The sequence below is a fragment of the Dromiciops gliroides genome, chromosome 2 (assembly GCF_019393635.1).
Source record: "Dromiciops gliroides isolate mDroGli1 chromosome 2, mDroGli1.pri, whole genome shotgun sequence".
NCBI lineage: Eukaryota > Metazoa > Chordata > Mammalia > Microbiotheria > Microbiotheriidae > Dromiciops > Dromiciops gliroides.
In genome coordinates, this window is record NC_057862.1 from 151432741 (window position 1) to 151453843 (window position 21103).

The 21103-nt window shown below is 40.7% G+C and overlaps 2 protein-coding genes across 3 annotated transcripts in view; one reads left to right on the forward strand and one right to left on the reverse strand.

Annotated features, from left to right (window-relative positions):
- The window catches only part of SMAD3 (SMAD family member 3), a 159562-nt gene extending 155174 nt beyond the window's left edge, over positions 1–4388 (forward strand). For both annotated transcript variants that reach the window (XM_043984072.1, XM_043984071.1), the window contains exons 8-9: positions 390–534; positions 3090–4388. In XM_043984072.1, coding sequence (XP_043840007.1) covers positions 390–534; positions 3090–3213 — 269 coding nt within the window. In that variant the 3' untranslated portion in view covers positions 3214–4388. The remainder of the gene's footprint in view (positions 1–389; positions 535–3089) is intronic.
- Positions 4389–13479: 9091 nt separating this feature from the next.
- The window catches only part of AAGAB (alpha and gamma adaptin binding protein), a 64960-nt gene continuing 57336 nt past the window's right edge, over positions 13480–21103 (reverse strand). Inside the window, exons 8-10 of the mRNA XM_043983515.1 lie at positions 20680–20784; positions 16754–16803; positions 13480–16068 (exon numbers count right to left, since the gene is read on the reverse strand). Coding sequence (XP_043839450.1) covers positions 15991–16068; positions 16754–16803; positions 20680–20784 — 233 coding nt within the window. The 3' untranslated portion in view covers positions 13480–15990. The remainder of the gene's footprint in view (positions 16069–16753; positions 16804–20679; positions 20785–21103) is intronic.

Sequence of the window (21103 nt, forward strand, 5' to 3'; positions counted from 1 at the left end):
CACATACACACATACACAAACATAAGACTGAGCATGTAATAACTTTTCAATAAAAACTTTATGGAGATTTAACTGTATATGTAATACCTACCATGTGCCAACATTGTACTAACAGCCTTTTTTTACAAATATCTGATTCTTACAACCACCTTGAGGTGTTAATTATTATCCCCATTTTACAGTTGAGGAAACTGAGGCAGAGGATTTAAGTGACTTGCCCAAGGTCACCCAAAGCTAGTGTCAGGCAGCTGGATCTGAACTCAGGTTTTCTTGACTCCTGACCCAAGACTCTTTGCTAGTCTGGGTGTCCTAGAGTTTACCTGGTAGGGAAGAAGATTCAGCCCAAACTGTCTTGAGTAAAAAAGGTAACATTTTGGTTTTGTTGGCAGGATGCAACCTGAAGATATTCAATAACCAGGAGTTCGCAGCTCTGCTGGCTCAGTCTGTCAACCAGGGCTTTGAGGCTGTTTACCAGCTGACTCGGATGTGCACAATCCGCATGAGCTTTGTCAAAGGCTGGGGAGCTGAATACAGGTCAGGTCTTTCTTTGGTTTGGAGCTTTACTTTCCAAGGTGCACATCTCTAAGGGGGAATCATAGAATTCGAGAATGTCAAGGTTGGTGGGGCCTTAAGAAAGTTACCTTGTCCATTACCCTTCATTTTTTTGAGGAAGAAAGGGATACTCTGAGAGGGGAAGGTATTTGCCCAAAGTCGTGAAGATAGTAGGACCAGAGTTGAGACCTCCAGAATCTCAGCCTAGTTGTTCTTTCCCATTATACAACATTTTGACCAAAATGCTTTTAAAATTGCCTCTCACCAACAAGTTGTGTTCTCTTTCCTTCCCTTGCCTTGGCTCTTCCACATGAGAATTGGGAAAACTGAATGCACTTAGGAGTATGAGCCATGGGTCTTAGAAGGATGTGAAAAATGAGCGACAGAGGTGATGGGAAGGTGGGATTAGCATTTGTGAAGGGAGAAATAAAACTGCTCAGGAACTGCATGCTTCTGAAGGTGGCTCTGAGGGGAACCCAGACAAGAAGCCAATTAATGTCATTTTAGCATGCAGTCAGTTGCTTTAAATTTCTCATAGATCCATAGATTGTTCAGCTTCAGGCCTGAGAATTCACATCTTTTTTTAACAGCATCTAAGCAGAGCAGGAATTCCCAGATATAGAGCTACTGCCCCCTTCTTTATGCTCCCCATTCTCCTCCTTCCAGTCCCTATCTCTTAGAGCAGACAGCAGCAGAGGGACCAAAGCAGGGGCTTTGTGAGCCAGTGCCTCACAAGTCATTCTTCTACTTCTCTTCATTTTTCCAGATGTTTGGAGTCCATTTTGTTTTGCAGTCATTCTGCACCCTGGCCAAACCCATTTCATTATTGGCGCTAGGCCACAGCTTATAATGAAATCCAGATGAGCATGACTTATGGAAAGTTAGATTCTCATTAGAGTATTTCAGTCAGTAAAAACCCCTCATCTTGAGTTTACCGTACCTTAGCTGCTGGTTCCTTTCTTTTCCCTAGTGGCCTGGAGCACAGAACCACGGCTTGTGCAAGGAACTGATTATTGTGAATCATGTCTGATTCCTGGGGTCCCTCTGTAAACCAAGATGGGAGACAGTTGACCATTCAAACAATCAAGGTGTCTTGACCTTGTGAGCTTTTCTCTTGGCTAATTCCTTTTCTAGCCAAATGCCTAAAGGCCTGTTTAAAAAGTAACACAAGATAGGGAATTAACCTAGGTGAAACCCATCAGCCCATGTGCTGCCAGCAGTTTTGATGGTAGGTATAAAGATAGGGAATTAGAAATACTGTGTGGAAGGTGAGATGGAGTTGGAGATGTGGACATGGGGTTATCAAGGTAGGAAAATAACACGGAGCTAGAAAACACCCAGTTCCAAGTTCAGCGTTGCCTCTCTTGTGTCTGTAGCTGCTGACCTGACACAACTGAGCTTGACTTCAGGGGGTGGACAGGGCGTACTGAGGATCCTTCTCCAGACCAGTCTCCTTCGTCAGTGGTGCCTCTAAGTGGGGATGCTCAAAGGAACTGGTGCTAAATCACTATCCTTTTACCCAGTGTATTTGGGAAAGGCTGTGTAAGGTGAAAGCCCTTCCCTAAAAGGTACCATATTAGTACACAGAGGACACTGCCAGCACACCCATTCCTACAGGCACATGTACACACACCCTGTCACCACCAGCTGCCAACCCCATTTAGTCTACCTAACGGGACTGAGGGTGTGGCCCCTTCCCAGAACAATCCTGCTTTCCTGCTGTAGGCATGCCAAGGAGAAAATTAGGTTACGACTCTTACTGAGCAGCCAAAGGCCTGAATTCCTAGTCTTCTCACCTTGAGTTGGCAGCCACGTGAATCCCTTACAAATGGCTATAGCTCAGAGGAAGCCTTTTGGAGCTTGCCTCAGAGCAGCGTCATCTCTCGGCACCAATTTAGAAAGTGCTTTGGGGAAAAGAAATGTGTAGTGTGCCTTGATTTTTTCCAGTAATTGTTCCATGGGTTTCTCTACTTCAGTCCGCGTAAGAATTTCCAAAATAATGCAGTAGACATGAATTGTTTTAGTGTAATAGGGAACTTGAGTGCAAGTTTTAGGATTGACAGGCAGTTTGTTCTAATGACAATGAAATACTTGGATCAGATGAATGCATGTAATCTCAACACCCCACTCGGTCTTGAAGCCAGGTTTGGAAAGCTGAGAATACCTGTAGTTGTCCATCTGGGGATAATTCAAAAGTTAGGAATCCCTATCACTTAGAAGCTGCTGAGATTACTGGGCTAGGTGGGAATCTATTCTCCTGGTGGAGATAACTCTCGGCTCCCCTCTTTGCTGAGAGCTATTAGTTTAGTCAGTAGAGCTTCCCTTCTTGCACCCCTCCCCCTCCCAAGCCCCAGTTCATTTTAGAGGAGTTTATTCTGTTTCTTTGGCGTCTTCCTCCTGAGCAGAGTCCAAAGTGTGGTAAGACTGGATTCCTGTAGAAGGCTGTCACCTAAGCAGAAAAGAATGTTTGGACTGTGATGAGACCCTTGGATATATTCAGTTTTGAAAGTCTCTCTTTCTTTGTCCTTTCCTTATAGGAGACAGACTGTGACCAGCACCCCCTGTTGGATTGAGCTGCATCTGAATGGTCCTCTCCAGTGGCTGGATAAGGTCCTCACCCAGATGGGCTCCCCTAGCATTCGATGCTCTAGTGTATCTTAGAGACATCTATAAGGAATGGGAATGGGGAGGGTAGAGGTGCTGGTGATGGTGGTGGTGGGAGGGGTGGTGAGGGAGGTAGGAAAATCTAAGACTCATTCAAAATGGGAAGCCTGTTTAACTGACACCTATCAAAGAAGAAACGTTTCTCCTCAACCAAAGTGATCTTGACACACTTAGAAAAAGTCAACCAGACACAGAGGTAGTTTTGAAAAAAACCATCCAACTCGACCACTTCTGCAGATCAAGATTAGGAATTTGGAATATGGCATGAGGTGCCATAGAGCCGATTCAAAGCACATGTTCATCATACTGGTGAAAACAGACTTTGGTTCAGTTGTCTTGAAGCTGGAAGGTGGTATTTTGCATCCCCCGTTGGTCCCTTTTCTTCCCCCGCCCCTTGCCTCCTCCCCATTGTCCTCCTTCAGTGATGGCTTTCTGTGGGGGTCACCATCTGATTAGAAATGCCCATCTGTCTAGGATGGAAAATAGAAACTCTTCTTTAAAAGGCATTGCTAGGAGGAAACGCTGGGTTTGCAGTGGAGAGGGGGACTGTGTCCTCTGGCTTTCCCATCCCCATCCTCCAGGCCGTTTGGCAAGAAGGGACACTTCAGCTGAGCATTCCCGAGACTCGTCTCTTCAGCATGCCGTACTGTGGACAGACCACCTTTGATGTCTTCCCTGTCCTCTCTGCTGAAAGGAGGCAGTGTATGCAGTAGAAACAAGGATTCATGCACCAATGGGGCGGTAGGGAAAGTCAGTGAGAACCATTATTACCTTCTTCCACAGCTTGCCTTGTTTTTTGTTTCTTACTTTAAAAAGTTGGAAAGACCAGTCTAGGTTCTGTGCATATGCGATGTATAGTTCTTATTATCACATTAATCTCAAAGAGATTTGAATTACATTAACTATTTACATGAAGCAAAGGACATATGTCATGAGTTTTTAATGTTGCAGTAGTTGTTTTTGGCTAGAACAGCACTACACTGAGTGGGTTTTCAGTCATTTCCAAGAGCTCACTCCATATCTTGATGCATCTGGCCATCACTGTTTAATGTAGTCAGTTGCATTAATTAAATTAACATTTTATTGTATCTTCTTATAAATGTTTATTTTTTAAATTTTCCTCAGTTAATACATTGACAGGAAAGTCCCTGAGAGAGGGAGGAGGAGGAGGAGGAGGAGGAGGAGGAGGAGGAGGAAGAGGAAGGAGCTGTACACTTTTTTGTAGCCATTACTTGTTGCAGGTGAAATTTTCCCAAGCTGTGTTTGGGAGATGCTAACCCAACCCTTTTTGAAGCTAATTCATACCTGTGAATTGATCAGACATCTCATAGCATCTCAGATCAAGCATGGGCATATAGAAAAGCCTACTTTGAAATCTTAGACCTCAGAAAATAACAAGCTTAGTGTAAAGGGATCTGTCATCTTTTCCCTGTGCCATGAGATTCTCTAGCTAAATATCTGTAGATCAACAGCAACACTAGTAGTGAGTGTGGAATAAGCACTCTTGCTGGTAGAAACCTAGCTGAATAAACTGTTATAAATAAATGCTTTCAACTGGAAAAAAAGGAACCCCTTTCCCCTCTCAGTGACCTTTTGTAGTATACAGCAGACTGTACTGTCATCTGCAACCCATACTTTATTCTTTGCTATCTGATTATTGCCATCTTAAATGTCTCATCCAGGATTTTTGCATGGATTTGTGTCAGGGAAAACAAAAAAAGGATTTCCTATGGAAATACTTCTTTATTTAGGCAGGTGAGGGTGTGTAGGTGGGAAAATCTCTACTTCTGCCAAGCAAAAACCTCAAATGTGCCGGGTTTTGATGTTAGGAGTCCAGGATGCTTTGGGAACAGGATTCCAAAAGTGGATGGGCTCCCAGCTCCATGCGCGAGTTCCATAGACCCCAAAGGGCTTAGGAATGGTGATAAAGGAGCTTTTAACAAGATCTATGCCTGTCATCTTGAAGAGGTTCTTCTATATTGGTACCCAGAGCAAATATAATCCAGTGGCTTCACTGGAGAGAATTGGGCACTAGAGTATCAGGGTTCATGCCTGACAAAGAAATGAGAAAGCCAGCTTTCTGACCAATTCAGGAAGCCACTTAGGTATCTATGTTTGTGCTTCGTGTTTGTGACATGAGATAAGTGGTGTGTACTTTTCATTTCATTTGCTAGCAGAGCTTCAATGATGCCTTTCAAAAGCCGTATGTAGTTCATTAGCCTTGGCATTCTTCAGCTGTTATTCTGTCCTTGCTGGAAGGTACTGATAACTCACTTGTTGCTCTAGTTCCTGTTTTCACAGGTATCCTCTACCTTCTCAGTTCGTGCATGCCCTTAGACACAGCTTGGTTATAGAAAGTGTCCAAACAGTAATTTGGGGAGATATCTGTATGATGTAGTAGAACCATAGGGCCATGGGGTACTTTAACCCAAATGGCAACTCCTTCTGAATAGTACAAAATTTTTAGGTGGTGGTGGCTGTTTTTTAAAAGAACTCTCCCAAGTTATTCTCCCCGATTTTAAAGATTAGACTATAGAGGGGGAAACTTGGGCATCATCTCTAAAATCAATTTACAAAAAGGTAGGTTGGGAAGCAGTATCATTAGAAAGAAAGGATGTCCTGGGGACTCTGATACTTGTACTCATTCTTATTTCAGCTTTTTCAGTTGAAAAAGTTTTCCTAATTTGAATATCTGATGTGACATGACATTTGCACATTTTGGTTTTTGCTTTTTAAAGAACAATTGATAGAGCTGAGGAACGAGTAGAGTTTGGGGACTGTTAACAGTTGAATATGTTGTGCTGCAGTTTTACATGTATTTTGTACAGGTAACATTTTAAAGGATGACGTTCCCTTATATTCTCAATGTACATGACATGCCATGATTCTGCAGTTTGTATTGACACTAATGAAAGGGGCAGCGGGCCATAGGCTGTAGTGGTCATATCTCCAAAGAAGTTGGTTGTTTTTTTTCCCACCCATCACTACCTTCCCATCCCTTACAACTATAGCTTGTAACTTAAGATACATGTAGCGCACACATGTAGGTAGATGGCCCAGCCTGTTTTATATTATTGGTCTATACTGGATTTATCATCTCAATTGGCTGTCCTCTTGGCAGGCTTCTTAGGAGAGGAGACTTTTTTTTTTTTGGCTACAACTCTCTGGTCAGTGACAGGTATTTTGATCTTCCTTATAATAGGAGTTATGACACACGAGGGCCAGGGCTGCTGGCAGACTTTACAGTTGTCCTTGTGTGTATACTGTTGTTTTTTTAAAATTGAGTTTTAAAAATTATTGTTAATAAATTGCAGTGTGTACTATTACTCATGCCGCTGTGCCCCACCCCAGTTTTCTAGTGTTTGGCTATTTTCTAGTCCTCTGTACATTTACTTTGTGTCCCACAATTTCCTTCCTCTCCCCCACAAATAGTGTGCATGCAGTTCTGCTAAGGACGCAAACATCTGACTTCATTCTTAGCTTCAGCAATATGAGGTGACATTTATAAGGATCTTTGACGGATCACTGTTTTTCAGGGCTATCGCCTGTAATAGGCCAGTCTACTTCCTCCTTACAGAGTTCCTCAAAGAGGGGGGCTATACTTTTCTTCCCATGAATAACAAGGCTGGGAGATCAAAGGGAAGGAACCCCAAAATTGAGCATGGAGCTCCATTGTAAAACGGGTCCAAAGTTGCAATTTGACTTCAAAATGAACTTGGGTAGATAGAGGAGACAGGCTGAGAAAGGAAAGCATCAAAATACAGGTGTGTTCCCAGTTTAGGTAAGAAAAATTCAAACGCAACAAGGAGATAAGGCAATTCACTGCACAATGATTTCTCATCTATGTACATAAGGTTGGAATTAATGGCCTCTCAAGTCCCCTGAAGCTCAGAAACCTGTGCTCCTGTGAAATGTTTTAAGGATCTTTACTTGTTCTGGAGGGAAGGGGCCAAAAGAAAATCATCCTGTTAGGGGGCTCCTGCCAATTGCAGAACAATCTAGATAAGTATCACTGAACTGAGAATGAAATAAGTGGAGAAAAATGTAATTTTGAAAAGTTGTCTGGGAATCAAATCCTATCAATCAGGTAAAGGTAGACCTGTCATGTTCTAAACTGGATTGCAAAATTCTCAGTGATTAGTAATTAATTTTTCTTTTTGTATGATAAAGTGAAGTGTACTCTAGCATATCAGTATTTTCATATTTATGTAGTAACTTCTTAGAACAGTCAGATGGATCATAACTATTTAATTTCTGGAGAGAATTGAAAAGGCCTTCCTACCAAGAGAGTAGCGGTTGTGAAAATTTGGGAGCACAGACAGTCCTAAGCCTTGTTCCATGGTTTGGTGGTTTTATACCAGGTACCTCCCAAAGCCTCCTCTGTAGGCTTGGATCCTGACAGCAGGAAACAAGAGCGGGCAGGAGTCTAGTCCAAGTAAAGGACTGTGGCTGTTGTTCTAGGTGGGTTCCTCTGCATTGAGCCTTCTGGGAGGACGGAGGCTCAGAGGGTCCCAATGATTTGTGCCACCTTTATGCTAAAGGGCTATTATAAGCCTTTTCTCAGTGTGTGGTTAGAGATGGCCAATGTGATCAGTCTTCAGCCACCTTCGCTGTCACATCCAAGTTGTGACTGACTCTTGGGGGGTGGGGGTGGGGGCTGCTTGTGTTTTCATTTCCTTTGCTTCTCAACCAAGCCTGGCCTTTGAATAGCTATGTAAGAGCATGTATGTATTTAGTGTTTTAGAGGGTTTTTTTCCTAACTTTTTTATTCTTATGAAAAGAGCACCTGCTTGGTAAGCATAGTACCTCTATTGTTAAAGATCTTATGCCTTCCCCCTCCCTCTATGATATGAAACTGTTCATTGTCATTCTAATAAACTGTTAATTAAAAAAAAAATATCTGCTGAGATGACATTATTTTGTGGGCCCGTCTCTGACAAGAAAGTGTTTTAAAGTAGTTGGCCAGGAGCAGCTAGGTGGCGCAGTGGATAAAGCACCAGCCCTAGAGTCAGGAAGACCTGAGTTCAAGTCCAGCCTCAGACATTTGACACTTACTAGCTGTGTGACCCTGGGCAAGTCACTTAACCCTCATTGCCCCATTAAAAAAAAAAAAAGTAGTTGGCCAAAACCATAGATGCTTGAGTTTTATGGAGCAGAAGGGGGAAAACCCCCAAGGAAAACATCTAACAGCAAGAAAGATGCATCTAGTCCCACCCTGTCATACTTTCATGTGGTATCTACAGCACATGTTTGTACTGAAGGCACAAACACCTGGCTTTTAGTCAGTGACAGTCCAATTTTCATCCCCATTCTTTACCCAATGAGAAAGACCTCCGCTCACCGCAGCATTTATGAAACCTAGCACGGAAACCTTCTAATAGGCATGCCTTCCAGTAAAGGGCAGAGATTGTGCTTTTCACAGGAATGAAGATTGGGCTGCCAGCCCCTGTTGTGTTTCCCTTCTTTGGTTTGCTCAACTCTGACAAACCCAGCTGGGTCTATGATAGGGCGCTTTGATGTGTCTCCAGTATGCAAAAACTCACTTATTTGGAAACTAGGTCTGGAAATGTCTTTACAGCATCATAAATAGCTCACCGAACAGATTCCCAACACCCTTTGGTGATGGTTATTGCCTCTTGTTGGCTTATAGAATGATATAACTGGATGGAACCTTAGTCTATTGTACAATTCCTTGGCTCCTTCAATGTTTTACTTCAAATTCAAAGGACTGGGGCTGGAATTTTAAATTCTCTTTCCCTTGATGTTTCTTAAATTATCTCAAGATAACTTAGAACAAGAATTCCTTAGTTCAGTTCTTTTGGGGAGAAGGTGTTTTTCAAAGACTAAGAGTGAAAGAGCTCTCTAAATGCTTCTTTTTTTTTACGGCATCTCATTTCTTCTAAGAACTTCCCTGTGTGATGAGTGATACGTTCTGCTTTAGATCTTAGTGACTTGGAAAGGAGAAGAACTTACACTAGACACCATTGATTGATCTGATATTCCATTATCTGGGTATGAGGTCTTTTAACTATCAGGCCAGGTACACAAGACCAAGATGCTATTGATTCTTATCCATAATCTTGAGAGCTTGAAAATATCCTTTGAAACAAAATGCCAGTGTTTGCTAATTAACTGCACTTACCTCCACAGTAAAGTATGGCCACTAAATCAACAAGGAATGGATGGAAGAAAGAGGCCAAAGGCCAAGAGATCTCATGAGCAAAGAGTATATTTGGAGATACCAAACTGGGAGAATTTGATTATTAATTAGATTTCTAGTCCCCTGCCAAATATACTGACTGACAGGTGTAACTTTACTTGGTCTGTAAATGTTTCACATTTTTTTAAAGGGGTAAGAGAGGAGCTGTTTGGATTTGAAGGGAGATAGGAAGCCAAAAATGACTTAGAAGAAAAATGGGGGGTTTTGGTTTATTTTTTTCCCACAATTGTATAACAAGGCTGCATTAATTACTACCAAGACCAGATTAGGAATTTCTGCTTTTCCAAAAAGAAAAGAAGGTAGTGTTTTAAATCATTACAGTCTGGAACTGAGATGCAGCACTACTACATGCCAGTTCGTTCCTACTTCCTACTTTAATTATCCATTCCTTAAAACTGGGAAACTTTAGAAGAGTGCAAGGAATAAAACAGATGCATTACATGTACAACCTTGGGCAAATGCCTAAATTTAGTGGTCCAGATGCATGAATAATAATAAAAAGGAAGTGCCTAAGAATTAACTTTAAGAAACTCCTCAAGGCTTGCTCAAAGTTTCATTTTCTATAAAGTTCTATCAGGAAGTTACTGATACTATGGAATTAGTTCTGCAGAAGAAAGAGGTGGTCAAGTGAAAGGGATGAAAGCCTGAGGGGAATATGGCCACATCATCTTACCAAGAAGGGAAATTTGCAAGTAAATGTTAGGTATCATCAGCACCTCTCCTAAAACTCAGAAAACTAGATTTCAAGACTCTTTCAGGAAATGCTAGGTATGTTTACATGGGTAAATTCTAAAAGGTAAAATGGCTTAAGAGGAAGGGGAAACTCCAAGCAAAGTAACAAGACAACTACAAATGATGCTGATGAGAGGAAAAGGGAGACATTTAGGGAGACTGATTTGGTTTCACAAGAACTTATCCAATGTGCTCATAACTTAAGACTGCACACCAAACATCAAAGCGACACAAAGCCTGTAATAGGAATGCTAAGAAAGGCAAACATTCCCTGCCCTCAAGAAGCTCACATCCTAATGGGGGGAGACAGAATTAAGGTTATGTATTTGCAAGAACGGATGGTAGATGGAAGATCTTAGGGGAAAGCGCTAAGAGTATGGAAGCAGGAGAGGCTCCTTGCAGAAGGTGGGAGTTTTAGTTAAGACTCGAAGCTGGGGAAGCCAAGATATGGAGACCAAGGGGTAAAAAACAGTAAAGAGGCCAGTATCATTGGAATGCAGAATACATGGAAGGAAGCAGAGGTGTGGGAAGGCTAGAATGAAAAGGGCAGTGTTTGTTATGAAGCACTTTAAAAGCCAAACAGCACATCTATTTGGATCCTGGAGGTAACAAGGAGCCACTCTAGTTTACTGAGTAGGGGGGGTGACTTAGTCAGATCTACAGACCTGGAAAAGCCCTCACTCAAGAGTCAGAGGTCCTAGGTTCAAATCCCATTTCTGACCTTACTTGTGTGAACTGGAGCAAGTTGCTTAATTTCCCTAAATTTCAGTAGTTTCCTCATGACACGGTTGAACTTGATCAAGGCTACTATGATCCCTTCCAACTCTAAAATGCAAAAGACTTTTAAAGACATGTTTGGAAAAAGAACAAGGCCTACTCCTAGGGTCAGATGGCAATTAAAACAGACAGCAGGGGACAGCTAGGTGGTGCAGTGGATAAAGCACTGGCCCTGGATTCAGAAATACCTGAGTTCAAATCCAGCCCCAGACACTTGACACTTACTAGCTGCGTGACCCTGGGCAAGTCACTTAACCCTCATTGCACCGACACCCCCCCCCCCCCCCGCAAAAACAAACAAACAAACAAAAAACAAACCAGACAGCAGAATTAACATTGCATGATGGAAAATGCAGTAGATTCACAATCAGAGGACAAGGGTTCAAATGCTAGCTTGTGTAAATGTGGACAAGTCTCTTAATCTCCTTAGATATTTTTCCTCACCTGTAAAATGAAGATCTTGGACTAGCTCATCTCAGTCATCATCAGGCACAGCATCAGGTACATGTATTTGTCCCCCTAGTACTTAGCACAGGGCCTGGCACATAGTAAGGACTAGTCTGATAATTCTATTAAGGAGAAAGAGCTATAAACTGTACGGAAACATAATTAAAGAGGAATAAAGGCCACGATAAGTGAGGTGATAGAAACAACTTCCATAATTCAAATGGCTGAATTTCCTGAACCAGATGAATTAGATGTTAGGGTAGTGAAGGAACCTGTAGGTATCACTACTCAACCCCTATTAGTGATCTTAGGAAAATCATGAAAAATGAATCACAGAAGCCTGGAGGTCAAATTTCCCAATTTTCAAAAGGGGAAAAAGGATTCTGGAAGTTAGCACTGGATTTGGAGTCAAAGGACCAAAGTTTTGATTCTGACTCTCATTACTAAATGCAAAGTGCATGATCCTGGATGGGTTACAACCTCCACAGGCCTCAATTTCCTTACCTATAAAATGAGGTCTTAGAATACATGATCTCTAAGGTCCCTTAACAATTTTAAATCTTTGGTTCTTATAGCTCAAAAAAATTCTGTGCCTATAAAACAAAACTTAGTCCCTCCAGGATATTATAGTGCCTTAGTGGTCAGGACTGTGTACATAAGCTTTAGGCATAGAAAGTAAAATTGGGTTCAGTATTCAGTAATGCCAATACTGGTGCCAGAAGTTGCTTTTTAAAAATCTATTTTTTAAAACAGCTCCAATTGTTAGAATATTTTTACTAATATTCATTATTAATCTGTGTCATTCTTTTTCCCTATAATTTCTATCATATACAGAATAAATCCAACCTCCCCATTCCAAAGGAGAGCCCTTAAATGTTTGAAGACAGTTATTATGTCTACCTTAAGGCTTCTCTTCTCCTGGCAAAACATCATCAGTTACTTCTCATGTAATATGGTTCATAACTAGTATTCAAAGCTTCTGATCTTCTCTCTCTGTATTCTGTTGTTCAACTTCTCAGCTTCCCTGGTACCTTATATTTACTTAATCATATGATAATTCTCAAAAATACCTGGGAACTATACAATAATGTTTCTGGTAGTCTTCATTAACCAGAATATGCCACTACTCAAATTCTGTGAATTGTCTCCTAATTTTAGGTCCATGTCAGAATGGACCATAGTGCTCTTATCTACCACAACAATGGAGTTTTTTTGTTTGTTTGTTTTTTGGGCGGGGCAATGAGGGTTAAGTGACTTGCCCAGGGTCACACAGCTAGTAAGTGTCAAGTGTCTGAGGCTAGATTTGAACTCAGGTCCTCTTGAATCCAGGGCCAGTTTTTTTTTCCACTTGAGGTGGACATAAGGTGAGATGTAAAGGACAATACAAGGAGTCAGATAACTACAAAATACTGCTTTCAGTTCTTTATCCCTTCCAGACTGAGTGTGAAATGTTCCATACACTTTATTTTGAGTATAAGTAGAGTGTATCCTTAGGCCTTTGAACCATATTCCATGTTACTTAACCATCTAAATCTATAAATAGTAAGAGAGCAGAATGGTAGTGGCAATCTTCTTATACCCCAAGTAAGAGTTCCAAAATACAAAAATATCTATAGTTCATTAACTCCAAATTATTATAAACCGTGGCTTTCTCAGTTAGTGTAAATGTTCCAAATCTATGCGATCCCCTCTTCTCCTCCCTCCCCAAAACACTATTAACTCTTATCTTTCCAAACAAGCCATCGAATCTGAACCTCTGGGTGGTCTTTTACTTTAAAATCACTGATGAATTGTATCTGACAAGAGTTGATGTGGACAGACTGCAACTTCAAATTGTCAGTGGTGAGGGGGACACAAACTTCTTCACCTGATTGCTCTCAAGGATCTTCAGTAAGTTACCAGTATTCAGAATACCATGAAGGGAGCCAAACTTCCTCTGATGTTTGAAGTCTTGGGAAATACACGTGTGTTCACATTATAGTCTTCTAAAAATGTCCATTTTGAGCAATGCTTTAGCATTATCAGGTGATGACATGAGTCCACAAAAGCATCTAATACAAATTAATAGACTTTATCAATAAAACTCATTTTCATCAATTCAGCCTTGTTTAATTTTCAAAATCAAGTTCACAGCTTTTTCCAATCTGTTTTCCCTAATACACATGAGTTTATTGTTTCCCTAATGCCCTTTACGACGGTAAGGGGAAAAAAGATTTCCAACTTCCTCTCCTAGCTTCCTACAGGACTTTGCCAGTGTTCTTAACTGGATAGCTAAAAAAGTCATCTTATCACTGAGAGCATCCCAGTCTCTTCTGTGGTTGGCAGAATGATGCTATGGACAGCCTTGTGAGCTTGGGCTGTCCTGTTCTTACTGCTCCCTCATTCCAGTTTCTGTAGAACATGTAAGAGGGTGTGTGAGGGTCACACTTGTTCCTGTGTGTGAGCAAGCCTAGGTTTCCTGTACGTGGCAGGTAGTGTTCACCTCTGGAATTGTCTCAGGCCTAGACCTCCTATGATAAGCCTGGTAATCTGGGCAATGACTGCCAGCAAATCTCTGCTCCTTTAAGTCCACCTTGTAGCCTGTGAGACCCACTATTCTCTCATGCTGAGAATAACTCACAAAAGCAGCCTTTTAAAAAACAATTTTCATGAACTCTCTCTGCTATTTCTTTGGGAGATTTCCCTTCAGTACTGTTCCATTCAAAGGTACATATTGGCCTTTTTCACAAGATAAAAACCACAAGGGCACTAAGAGCTGCTATTTATGGGAGGTTCATAGGAAATGTCAAGGCCCTGTGGTCACACTGCTTATGAATTTGTTACAACTTGGTTTCCTAACACTACCCTCTATACCGTTCACTGTCACTACTTTACATCTTAGTTTGGTTCTTAGCCAGAAAGAATGGGATACCTCACCTGTTTGTAAGCATATAGGGGATGATAACATTAATCTGGATATCATCAGTAGCTAGGAAACAATCTGCATGAGGCAATACTAAAATACTTTTTGTTGTTCCATTTTATCTCTCTGATGGTACTGGGGCAACTACATTCAAAACATCGCTCCCATGCTCTTTTCTCATAAAGAAACTTAAGAAGGCTGTCTCTCTCTCTTGCAAAAACACAACAGTAGTGAAGGTTATTTCTTCCTTGGGTATTTAATGAAACTCTGCCTCATTTTCTGCAATAATAAAATCTACTCTGTCCAAGGTAGGCTTTCTGGAATGAGCTTAGTCACAAGGAGTAAAACATTTAAAAGGCAGGCATTTCTGTAAATTTGCAATTAGAGATTAAGCCATGTGCCACTTAGGAAGGTCAGGGCTGCCTTATATTTAATTACCCGTGTAATATGCAGCCTCTTTCTTTTTCTCACCTCACAAAAGGAAGAAAGACATCATGGCTCAGGTAAGCTTGGTTCTTGAAAACCAGCTGAAAAGTGAGAGGAGATAAAGTCCTGGGAGTGACAGTATAAACTCAAGAACAATGGTAACTGAATAGAAATACAGGAATTGTTGCTATGACAGAATGGATAGCCCACAGTGCCTTGATTCATTCACATGGGCAAGAGCTTTTGTTGCTAATTCCCATTCCTCTAGAACAAAAAGTAAATCTGGAGGAAGCTCACTTCTAATTGTCATACTCTTCATTCCTTTATAATACACTCTGAGAGAAAAGAGCCTTCTGTAAACTACTATTAAGACCAACAATCAACCCTTTATACTGGCTAAATGGTCAACATGATGATGGGAATCTCAGCAGAACAAAACAGGGTCCATCCAGGAAGTGTCAGGGCTTCAGCTGCTGTGGAGCTAAGAGGGGAGGACAGAGACAGTCGTCCTTTGTATGGGATGGTTTCTCCTCCACTCCTCACCATCCCAGAAGTGGAAGGAAGAGGGTGATTGCAATTCCATGGGGAATGACAAGGGGGTCAGGAAGTAGACAGAACACAAGTATATGTGGCCTGAAGGTAGCTGGAAAACAGCCTGGGTGTGGTGAGTGCAGGAATGTCAAAGCAAAGGCAGTTGTGGTGTGTACATGAAGAATGAGAATAAAAGGAGGGAAGTCTGGGAATAGCCGAGAGTTAGTGGGAGGCTGAGAGCTTGAGCCACAGCAGGGAGGGACTTCCCACTCTGGTCACTGTGGCAGGTGTGGTGTATTCTCAGGGGCAGAACTTGTCAGGTTGGGCCCCCTCCCAGCTTCCCCAACAGCATGTATCAGTATGGTATGAGAAATGAGAGCTATAAGACCAGAGTCTGTCTAGTAGGAAGCACCTGAATCCTGGGCACAGCTCAGCTTGCCTCTCTGGGTTTCCACGTCCAAGGAAGGTGCCTTGGAGGGAAGGCCCTAGGTGACCTAACAGTTATAACAGTGCTTTGGCTACTTCCTAATGACCCTAAATGTCCCCAAAGGAATTGCAATCATCTGTTCCATCTCCATTGCTCCCCAACAGCAAGGATGGGGAGGAACTCTTTTTTGGGCGAGACATGGCTAACAACTGCGTCTGTCTTCTCTCACCCCTGCAGTGTCCCAAGCTCCTGACATCCCTTAACACAACTAATGTGTGTTGTTACCATCTTGGCTAACCAGACACAAGAAGCTCAGTTTTCTTCATCAGAAGAAATGCCTTCAATCTCATCTCTGTCTCCACCAATTGCCATCCAGAATGCTTTGGCCACCTGTGGACAAAAGTTTATAAAGTTACGGGTAACAGCTAAATCCATGCCATACATGTATTAATACATCAGAACTGCATGTGAGGCTTTGGTACAGGGAAAAGATCAGTAAATCTAAAGTCAAAGGATTTGGGTTCAAATCCCAGTTCTGCTACTTTACTGTGTGACCCTGAAAAAGCCCTTTCCTTATTGGGATGCAGTGTGATATAGTAGAAAAGACAAAGCACTTGAAATCAGAAGCTTTAGGTCTACATTTTAGCTCTGCCAAGAACTGCCTGCACAATCTTAGGCAAATTATGTTACTTCTCTGGACCTCAGTTTCCTCAAAGGTAAGATGAGGGAGCTGGACTCAATGACTATTAAGGTCCATTTCTAGCCCTAAGTACATGATCCTATGTATGAACCTAACATTCCAGCATTATACCTATAACTGGAACACTCTATTATAAAATGTCTTGCCTTTTGTTCAGGCTAGATCAGGACCCACTCAAGTTCAAAGAAACTGTACTTGTTTGGAGACTGATTTGACTATCATAACAAATGCCTTATATTGTGTAAATAATAAATAAATTCTTAATTGAAATGCAAAATCTGCAAGCCAAACTTTTCCTCTATTGAGGAAGCACACATATAAGTTAATTATTATCCTAGCACCCAGCAGTTTTAATAAACAACTGCTTGAACTTACCTTTTCTGCGTGCAATTTTCTTTGTTCATGAGGCAAAGTTGCTGCTTTGTCTAGGGAGGAAATAGAATTGAGGAAGTTCATATAATAACACAAAAGAGCCTGAAGACTGTGAGTTCTGCCTCAGATGATATAGGGCCACTTTCTAAGTTGTGTTTGTGGTAAAATCATCAAAGTTATGAACTCTAAGTCCTCGAGGTTTTCCAGATCATGATGAAGATATCTTATCCATCCCCTGTTAATACATGTGTATGTGTGTGTGGGGAGGGGGTGCATAAGGGGTATGGGTGGGGGTGAGGGAAGAGGGAAAAAAAAGAAGAGAAGGTATAGGGATATTAGCTCTGTGCAACGGAGCTCTTTCTTTTTCTATTTATTGGGACCCCACTCACTCACAGATGACTGCGTTACTGAGAAAATGAGGCTGTACAACAAGAGAATCGATAATTCTCTTCCATCCCTTAAATGTCTAAGTTGCAAAAAGTCTTTCCCTTTATCCTCCCTCTCCCTCCAGTCTCAGAGGAAAAGGTAGTCCTCTCTTCTTGCTATATGTAAATTCTACCTGTACCCTCAATCAGTTATCATCCTTTCATGCCTTTTCCCATCAATCATCCTCTCTCATGCATCTTAATTTCTCCCTCTACCACATCCTTCTCTTAAAGACATACCCAAGTCTTCCCTGGGTTCTATATTCCCCAGAATCTTTCCTTGACCTTGAACTTCAAGCTATGTTGACATTTCTCTCCTCACCTTCACTGAAAATGTCTAAGAACCTGGCTGCCTTCACTTACTTCTTAGTCCCCTGCCATCTGGCTTCTGCCCCTTCTCCTTCTCCCTAAACAGCTCTTTTGAAGGTCAGAAATGACTTCCCTTTTTTTTTTTTAAGTAATAAACATTTTTATTTATAGTTTGGGGTTCCAATTTTTATCCTTCTTTCCCTCCCTTCCCTCTCCCCTTCCTGAGGCAGCAAGCAGATATGGGTTATATATGTATGATTATGTAAAATATTACCATATTTGTCATTTTGTACAATAAAACTTGAATAAAAGAAAAAAAATGAGAGAAAGTAAAAAATAGCATACTTCAGTTTATTCCATCAATATCAGTTCTTTCTTTGGAGGTGGATAGTATGTTTCAGTAGTCCTTTGGGATTGTCTTGGATCATTATATTGTTGAGAATAGTCAAGTCATTCACACTTCTTCAAACAATATTGTTGTCTCTGTACACAATATTCTCTTGGTTCTGCTTACTTCACCATACATCAGTTCATACACGTCTTTCCAGACCTTTCTGAAATCATCCTGCTTGTCATTTCTTATAGCACAATAATATTCCAGATAACTGGAATCATCATATACCACATCTTGTTTAGCCATTTCCCAATTGACACGCATTTCTTTGATTTCTAATTCTTAGTCACCACAAAAAGAGCTGCTATAAATATTACAAATGACTTCTTTATTGCTAAGTCCAAACATCTTTTTTCCTGGACTCATTCTCTCTGACTTCTATGGGGCATATGACAGCATGGACCATTTCCATGTAGTTAAGAATGCTGCCACCACCGGCCCTGGATTCAGGAGTACCTGAGTTCAAATCTGGCCTCAGACACTTGACAATTACTGGCTGTGTGACCATGGGCAAGTCATTTAACCCTCACTGCCCCACAAAACAAAAACAAAAAAAAAGAATGCTGCCACCAAAGAACAGATCTATAAAGTCCAGGATAAGAAGAGATACATAATTAGACTTGCTTGAGACAGTGTTCCCTCCACCCCAAGAACAGAGGACAACTATAAAGTTAAAAGTCAAGAAGTAGGCTGGGAAAATGAGCAAACAACAAAAATGAACCTGACCATAGAAAGTTACTATGTTGGTAGGGAAGATCAAAACAAATTTAGAAGACAACAACAAAATCAAAGCAGCTACATCCAAAAAAAAAAGAGGTGTAAAAAAGATTTTACAATGGAGGGGAAAATGGAGAGGGGGGTGGACACTTGAACCTTGCTCTCATCAGAAATGGATCAAAAAGGAAATAACATACACACTCAGATGGATAAAAAAATCTATCTTACCCTACAAGGAAAGAGATGGGGAACCTCTTCCCCTTAAAAAAGGCCGAGGGGGGTGGTGGTGGCTGATAGATGGGAGGGCAGATGGGGGAAGGTATGGTCAGAAGCAAAACACTCTTGAGGACAGAGTGAAGGGGGGGGAAGAGAGAGAGAAGGATAAACAGAGGGAAATGGGAAAATAGGATGGAGGGAAATACATAGTAATTGTAACCATGAAAAATAATTTATATCAAATTTCTCTGACAAAGGCCTATCTCAAATATATAGAGAACTGAGTCAAATGTATAAGAATACAAGTCATTCCCCAACTGATAAATGGTCAAAGTATATGAACAAGCAGTTTTCAAATGAAGAAATCAAAATTATCTACAGTCATATGAAAAAATGCTCTAAATCGTTACTGATGAGACTAATGCAAATTAAAACAACTCTGAGGTATCACCTTACACCTATCAGATTAGCTAATATGACAGAAAAGAAAAATAATAAATGTTGGCAGGGATGCGGAAAAAATTGGGACACTAATGCAATGTTGGTGGAAGTGTGAATTGGTCCAACCTATTTGGAGAACAATTTAGAACTATGCCCAAAAGGCAATAAAACTGTGCATATCCTTTGACCCAGCAATACCACTACTAAAACTGTATCCCAGAGAGCAACTAAAAAATCCATATGTACAAAAATATTTATAGCAGCTCTTTTTGTAACAGAGAATTGGAAATTGAAGGAATGCCCATCAATTGGGGAATGGCTAAATAAATTGTGGTATATGGTTGTGATGGAATACTATTTTGCTATAAAAAATGATAAGCAGGGTGCTTTCAGAAAAAAAGCTGGAAAGACTTACATGAACTGATATAAAGTGAAGTGAATAGAACCAAAACGTTATACACAGTAGCAGCAATATTGTTTGATGAGGAATTATGAATGACTTAGTTATTCTCAGCAATACAGTGATCCAAGACAATCCCAAAGGACTAATAACGAAGCATACTATCTGCTTCCAGAGAAAAAAAATTTTCTTTGAATACAGATTGAAGTATGCTATTTTTCATTTTCTTTCTTTCTTTCTTTTATTCAAGTCTTCTTGTACAAAATTACTAATAGGGAAATGTTTCATACAATTGCACATGTATAACCTAGATATGATTGTTTATCATCTCAGGGAGGGTGGAGAGAAGAAAGGGAGGTAGGGAGGGATAGAATTTGGAACCTTATAAAAACATGTTAAAAATTGTTTTTAACATGTAACTGGGTAACCCTGGGTAAGTCAACCCCCATTGCCCCTCAAAACAAACAAACAAATTAAAAAAAAACATGTAATTGGAGGAAAAAGTAAAATAGATATTAAACAAGGGAAAAAAGGGGAAAAAAAGTAGGTGGAGGCAAAATGTGAATTTTGGGGAAAAGATACAATAGCAAAACCTTTTATTAACAGCAACTATAAGAGAGACCTTTAAAAAATTAACCATATCATGGTCCATTTAGTCATTTAGCCATTGTTAGAATTTCATGAGAACAACATCTGGGAGGGTCCTACCCCTTCGTAAGAGTTTATAGCAGTTGTTAACCAATATACTATTCCCTGAAGGCACAGAATAGATCATAATGATTCAAGGTAGAGAGACTTTTATAAGACCTAACTTACATTTAAAGTTTCAAGCCATCTTGGTGCAATGTTATGGCTGGGATTTTACACACATAAATGCAAACCAAGGGTCCACAGTCTCATACAAAACTCAGTTATATGATATTTCTGTGAGACTGAAACACAGTAGTCATTTCACTTTCTACCATATGGGACTGAAGTTCATTCATTATAAATAAAAGTAAGATATTCACAATATATTTTTATTTACCTTTCATTTCTTTTAGCTTTGAAAATAGTCGTTCAAAATTTTCCAGATCTCCTCCTCCAGTAGTGAGACTGGCTAACTCTTGGATATCCAGATCTAGCATGGGGTCTGAAAGAAATGTTTGTGAAAATATTATTCCAAGATTTCTCATATGGCAAATGTACAGAATTCTAAGGTTAAAAGGTGCCTCACAAACAAAAGCACCACACTTCCTTCAGGCACTATGACAGTGATATCCTTTCACATTGATAAATCTTTAGAATCTCCAGAGAAAAGGTCCTGCTGGTTCCTTTGAGTCACATGAGCTCTATCTAGTCAGAATTCTTCCTAACAGCTACAACGAAACCTGTTAAGCCACCTGAAAGTTTAAGATCTTTGTCCTTCTGGCGGCATGTTGTAATGGAAATGACACTGGGCTTGAAATCAG